Here is a 6,000-nt window from a genome sequence, read left to right as displayed (position 1 = left end):
CTGCTCTATATGCCTACAAAATTGCGTAGCTCTAGGCCAAATGTGCTTTTGACAATTTAGAAGGTGGCGCTGTGGAGCAATTTTTCTATTGAGGTGTGTATTGTTCTTCCAAATTATAAAATTTTTCACCGGGTCTGATGTACATGGCAATTTTGGTGAGTTTTCGAGTATGTTTAGGGTCTCAAAAACACGTGTCTTTGGCACGAATAATAATAATAATCCGAGCAGTTCCAATAGGGTCTTCGCACCCTTTTGGGTGCTCGGACCCTAATAATAATAATAATAATCCGAGCAGTTCCAATAGGGTCTTCGCACCCTTTTGGGTGCTCGGACCCTAATAAAAGCATTTCCTTATATAACTTCAGACAGCCCTCTTACAAATGGGCAGAAAAGCCATTTTCTTCTTACTAATGGCACAAAATAGCTTTTCTTACAAAAAGCCACCTTTATATCTGATGGTTTTTTTTCAGCATAAAAGAACCCAAGTTGCCAAAATAGTAGATAACGGTCTCAAGAAAAAGGATTTTTCATGTAAAAAAACAACACACAACAAATACCTGAAATTCACAGTAGAGAAGAATTTATTTGTATTTTGTTCTAAGAAACTTCTCACCAAAACAGAGAGAGAGAACGCGAAACACAAAAATAAATACCCGAGAACAGCAGAACCAGTAAGAAGTTGAAGTATAGTTACAAAAATAAGTCTGTATGTGAGTTACTTCGCATTTATACATGTCTGCAGATATACCATCATTTCCTTTTGTAAGGAGAAAAGATCAACCAAAACAAAACAAAAACACAATTACAGCTGAGCTCCGACAGTCTTTCAGGGAGAAAAACTCGTGATTTGTGCTCTTCTTTCCAAAAAAATAGAACAAAACAAATGTAAACATGAGAGAGAATTCAAACTGCAGGTGGATATTTGTTTTTTTAGCTTTACATGTTTCTGACGTCCTTCGAGCAGCGAACATGCAGAAGACTGTCAGAGTTCAATTTGATCAATCAGAAGGAGGAAGCGAGTCTCCTTCAAAGTAAAGTACTGATTAACTTTTATTACCAATATTGGAGGATGAATCATGTAAATGCTTCTAATTTTCTATCGATAATTTGAATTTAATGACCAGGTTCTGTTTGTTTTTGTCTGTTTTAGGGTTTCTTATGAAAAAAAACAACAAAAATTAAAACAGCATGCGGAACATGAAACAGATTTTTACAGAGCGTACGTTCAGACTTACATTGCATTCACAGAAGTAAAATGGCAGAATTTAGCTCGTTATTATGACTAATGGGGCATTAATTATGATTTTTATCTTGTTTATCGTCTCTCTACAACCATTTTCTCTCCAACCTCAAGCTTTATTGTTGTTTTTCTCATATTCTGAGCCAAATAACTCCACTTTTGTACCACTTATATACACCAAACTCTCCTCTTTTATTCACATCTATATCCTGTATGTGTGGTTTGTTCATATCTTAGTCATGGCCTCATTTATAGAACACTTTATGCCATAAAACGTAGTAAAAAATTTATGTTTTTGAGCTTGTTGACAGTTTTTTTTCCCCCCCAGATTTGTGGAGTGATAAAATAAAATATTCAAATCCCATCTGTAAAAAACTTTGGCTGTAATATATCCACAAAATGAAAGAGTAATTGTTCACATTTTCAGATTTCTGTTCTGTAAAATGAATGCAAATTAGGACATTTAATACGTATATTACCTTATTTGCATACGTAAACAGAGAATTTCAGAATAAATCTTTTTGTAAATCATCAGTTGGGGAAGTTTATTGGTGATATGGGTTATTTTTTTCCCCAGATTCACCTGAAAATTCTCAGATTCTGATTATGAAGATTTAACCTCAAGATTTCATAAGTTTGTGATCAACAGATTTGTTCGTCTTTTTGTGAATGCAACGCGCTTCTGTACATTTGTTCTGCATTTCAAACGGTTTCTGTTTGTTTGTGCCGAGTAAACATTTAACCTTTCGTCTATCCTGAATGTGTTTAAGGTGCCGTAAGTTAGATTTTTTTTTTTGACTGAATTTGTACAACAGGAACGATAGCGTGAGATTTTCTAAATTTTTTTGGTCTTCTGTGTTGTTGCACATCTCGTATACTGTACACTGTGTGAGGCACAGGAAGCTCCATCAATACAGCAGCAAAACCCCTCAAAATACCTGAAACTGAACTCTAAAATCATCCAACATCTCATTCTCTAAAAGGTTTCCCCCCACAAGCAACTAAAAATACAGCAAAGTCAATAATAATCTTCAAATCACATAAACGACATAAAAACACACACACAAAAAAAAAAACAACACATCCAATATAAATAATCTCTTAATCGTGCCTATGTGTGGATCAAAAAACCGCTACAATCACGTTCAAAGATCCCTCAGTGATCCCGCAGGTCTGCTTTTTGTTTCGTTACCCTGTGAGAGTGAACAACCGAATACTGCAGAAAACCCCTCGTCAGGAAAGAGCTGTCAGCAAAGAGTCGCTAAGATACAAGACACCGGAGAAGTCTGGTGAATTTAAAGGATTCACTTTGTTGTTCGGAGTAATTGTCCATCGAGACTTTAAGGCCGTGAAGCGTTTGTGCGACTGAACGATGTAGAAAATTCATTACTTCTGCCTGAAAACAAAACCTACAAGGAACCTGAAATCAAACCGTCACCAGCAGGGTTTCCTTTAACGTGTTTCTTTGATTGTGTTTTTAAAGAGGCCGTGAGTCCACCAGGAGCTTCTGCGGTTTTATACGAAATTGGTTGTAGTTCCTCCTGATCACCAGGAGGGGGCGACGAGTGGCAAAATGGTGAAACTTTTTGCTAAATTCCAGAAATATGGTTGGAAATGGAGTTTTTACTCAGTTCAGAGCAGGTAAGTTGAACAAAGTCGTCTACAGGGAAGCGCCCAGTCTTCCACCACTTAGCACCATATTTCATTTGTTTTTCTTGGGGAAATGCGTCCAGCGTAAAATCACGACACGTTTCATCTTTTGGCACAAGTAAAGACAAAAGATCCTGGTGGACGTTGTGGTTTGTTTAGCTTCACAGAACGACTAACCTACAGGAGTTTCACCGTAAAAAGCTGCTGGTGGCAGAATTAAAGGCATATCCTGGTTTATGTAAAACAAAAAAAAACAATCTCTATGTATTTACATATGGTGGTGGGAGAGTTTTAGACTTTGGTGACGCTGCTCGTTTGTTGATCCGGCTGCTGGTCTTCGTCTTCGTCGTCGACACTCAGGTCCAGCCTCAGGTTGTCCAGAGTCTGACGGATGGTCAGCGTCTCTTTACGCCTGGAGGAGACGGAAATGGTGCTTTGTTAGTCAACCGGTGGAGTTATGGGAAGGTGTCAGGAAGTAAATGAAACCATCTGCACGGGGAGAAACCACTAAAGGTAAGCGAAGATGTACGCTATATGAACAACGGTACTGGGATAAAGCTCCTGTTGAGTGGGATTACTGGAAAGTGGAAGAGCTTCAGCAACCAAGAAGTCGGAGAACAAAGAGCAGACTGTTGTAAAAATCACTAATGCTCTGTTTTATCAATAACTAAGAAGTTTTAAACTTCTTGTGGCATTAATATCGACACAAAAACTGGGCCAGGAACTTCATGAAATGGATTTTTACGGCTGCATCACTGAGCACAGAGTCGACCATGGAGCTGTGTAATCCATCTTAATTTAATCTTAATGCGTCAGTGCACTCAGACATTTTGGACAATTCTATGTTTTCAACTTTGTGGGAACAGTTTGCAATTTTAAGCAGCAAGCAAGACCCACAAAGACATGGTTTGGTAAGTCTGGTTTGGACAAACTTCACACCAAGAATGGAGACCTCCTCCTCCAACATTAAAACACTTTTATGGATGAATTGGCAGAAAATTCCACAAACAAACTCTAAAATCTTGTGAGTGGAAGTTGTTGTGGGCTGTGGATTTAGAAAGGGATGTGCTAGAAGGTCTTGTAGGCGTAACAGCCGTGTGTTTGGGTGAACTGGTGACGAGCAGCTAAAGCGATCTTCAGACTAAGTGTGGGTGCAGCTCGTACTTGTTCTGCAGGTGCTGGTCCAGCAGCTGCCTCTGCAGCCGGCTGTTGGTCTCCCTCTCCTCGACCAGCTCTCGGTTGGTGTGGCGGTACTGAGCCTCCTTCCTGCTCGCCTCCTCCTCGGCCTCGTTCACCTGCCGCTTCAGGGTGCGGATCCTCTGGGTCATCTGGAGAACCGATCACAGAGCTCCCGGTTAGCGAGAACGGCTTTTCTCTTTGGCTTTGATATCATAAATGTTTGCTTAAACTCAGAGGAAAGACTCCTGAACAGCTGGAAGCAACAAACTTCAGCTCCTGTTTTGACTTTTGTACGTCGCCTCCATGAAGAAAAGACACAAACTCTGTCCTTTATGATCTACGTGATGCTCATAAGCGGCTGCACAGCTGCTACACTTAGATCATTTTTACTTTCACTTTCACTTTGTACTACAGTTGCATTCTTATGCATCAAGATTTCTACGATAAACTTGATCTTTTGTGCCGTTTAACTGGTCTTTAGACAAAATAATAATAATAATAATCTGCTCATGTGTGTTTTTTCTGATCACTAAAAATCTGGAAAAATCTTTGAAGTCGTTTGTTAAATTAAATCTGGACGTTTCTAAACACAAAGTTGAAGATTCTATAAAGGGTAATGAAACCTGGTTGTGAGAACATACGTCTGTTCCAAAAAGAAGATGTTTAAAAGACTATAAAATACAACCCAACCTCCAAATACACAAACATCTGAAGTAAACTTTAGCTTCTTTAATGAACCGATTCATTTCATTCAGACCACTCGGTGTGTTTGACTCGTATGAAGCTTGTGTGTTGCCTTCAGGACAGAGTTGTGTTGTTTTCCTACGGAGCTCTGCTGCCCTCATGTGGCTGTAAAGTGTTGCTTTGCGTTACCAGGTCTTTCTGCTCCGTGGCTATCCGGTGCTCCTCCTCCATCTGGTCCGTCAGCTCGTTGATCCTCCTCTCCAGCTTACCGATGGTGTTGGTCAGAGTCATCTTGTTTCTGCACAAGAACACACACACACAGAAATCAGCCAGACTTTCAGGCACCACAACACTCAGTCTGCATGCTCCTGCAAAACCACATTTGCAAACACATGTAGGTCACAGCTAGCTGGTGTGCATGTTTGGAACTTTACTCTCTAGATGCTCCAACCCTGTTTAAGCAGAACTAAGTGGAAGCTGATGGTTGTTTTGGAAAGACAGGATTCAAAAGTCTAACATCTCCAGTAGAGCAGCATCTGAAAATGATCAGTTAGGATATAAATCAAACAGGATCTGATGCTAAAACACTCTTAAGATCCTTTAAACATGATGAAACCAGGACGGCTTTAGACATGTGTGCTTCGTCTGTTGACCGGTTTGCTGACTGACCTCTCCTCGGTCCTCAGGACGTTCTCCAGCTCCTTCAGTCTGCTCTCCGTCCTGGAGATGACGTCCTCCTGAACTCTGGAGCTCTGCAGCTCGTCCACCTCCAGACGCAGCTCACGCATCTGCACAAACACAAAGAACCTCTGTTAAAGACTAAAAGCACTTGATTCGCTTTTCTTTTGGTCCTGCATTGTTGATTATTTGCTCACTTGTGTGTTCAGTTTTGCAATAACGTTCTTTAGTCAGTGTTAACACAGCGAGCGTGTCTCAGTGTGATCATTACAGTCTGACTAAAACATAACCAACATTACAGTTAATATTACCGACTTCTCACAGATGTAACTGTGGAGATATGTTGGACTGTAAGCGAGAAAATTCTGCAAAATGGTGCAAAATCAACCCGTCAAAAAACATCTGAAAATCTTGCAACAAGAGTGCCAGGAAGAAATAAAAACAGTGGATTAATTTATCATCTAAAAACTGGAAAAACTACCTCAACTATCTGCAAAATAACTTTATTTAAAGACACTAAACTCTGATTTAATTGAAATTACTATTTATAATAATACAGACTAAACGTC

At 39.7% G+C, this 6,000-nt stretch overlaps 1 protein-coding gene across 1 annotated transcript in view; it reads right to left on the bottom strand.

Moving 5' to 3' along the window:
• Positions 1–558: 558 nt before the first annotated feature.
• The window catches only part of LOC103372449 (cingulin-like protein 1), a 71,779-nt gene continuing 66,337 nt past the window's right edge, over positions 559–6,000 (bottom strand). The window contains exons 20-23 of the mRNA XM_008302102.1: positions 5,423–5,541; positions 4,943–5,051; positions 4,055–4,218; positions 559–3,302 (exon numbers count right to left, since the gene is read on the bottom strand). Coding sequence (XP_008300324.1) covers positions 3,182–3,302; positions 4,055–4,218; positions 4,943–5,051; positions 5,423–5,541 — 513 coding nt within the window. The 3' untranslated portion in view covers positions 559–3,181. The remainder of the gene's footprint in view (positions 3,303–4,054; positions 4,219–4,942; positions 5,052–5,422; positions 5,542–6,000) is intronic.

The sequence above is a fragment of the Stegastes partitus genome, unplaced genomic scaffold (assembly GCF_000690725.1).
Source record: "Stegastes partitus isolate 25-593 unplaced genomic scaffold, Stegastes_partitus-1.0.2 Scaffold1757, whole genome shotgun sequence".
NCBI lineage: Eukaryota > Metazoa > Chordata > Actinopteri > Pomacentridae > Stegastes > Stegastes partitus.
The sequence above is the reverse complement of the archived record's forward strand: the minus strand, read 5'-3'. Positions and strand labels throughout refer to the sequence as shown.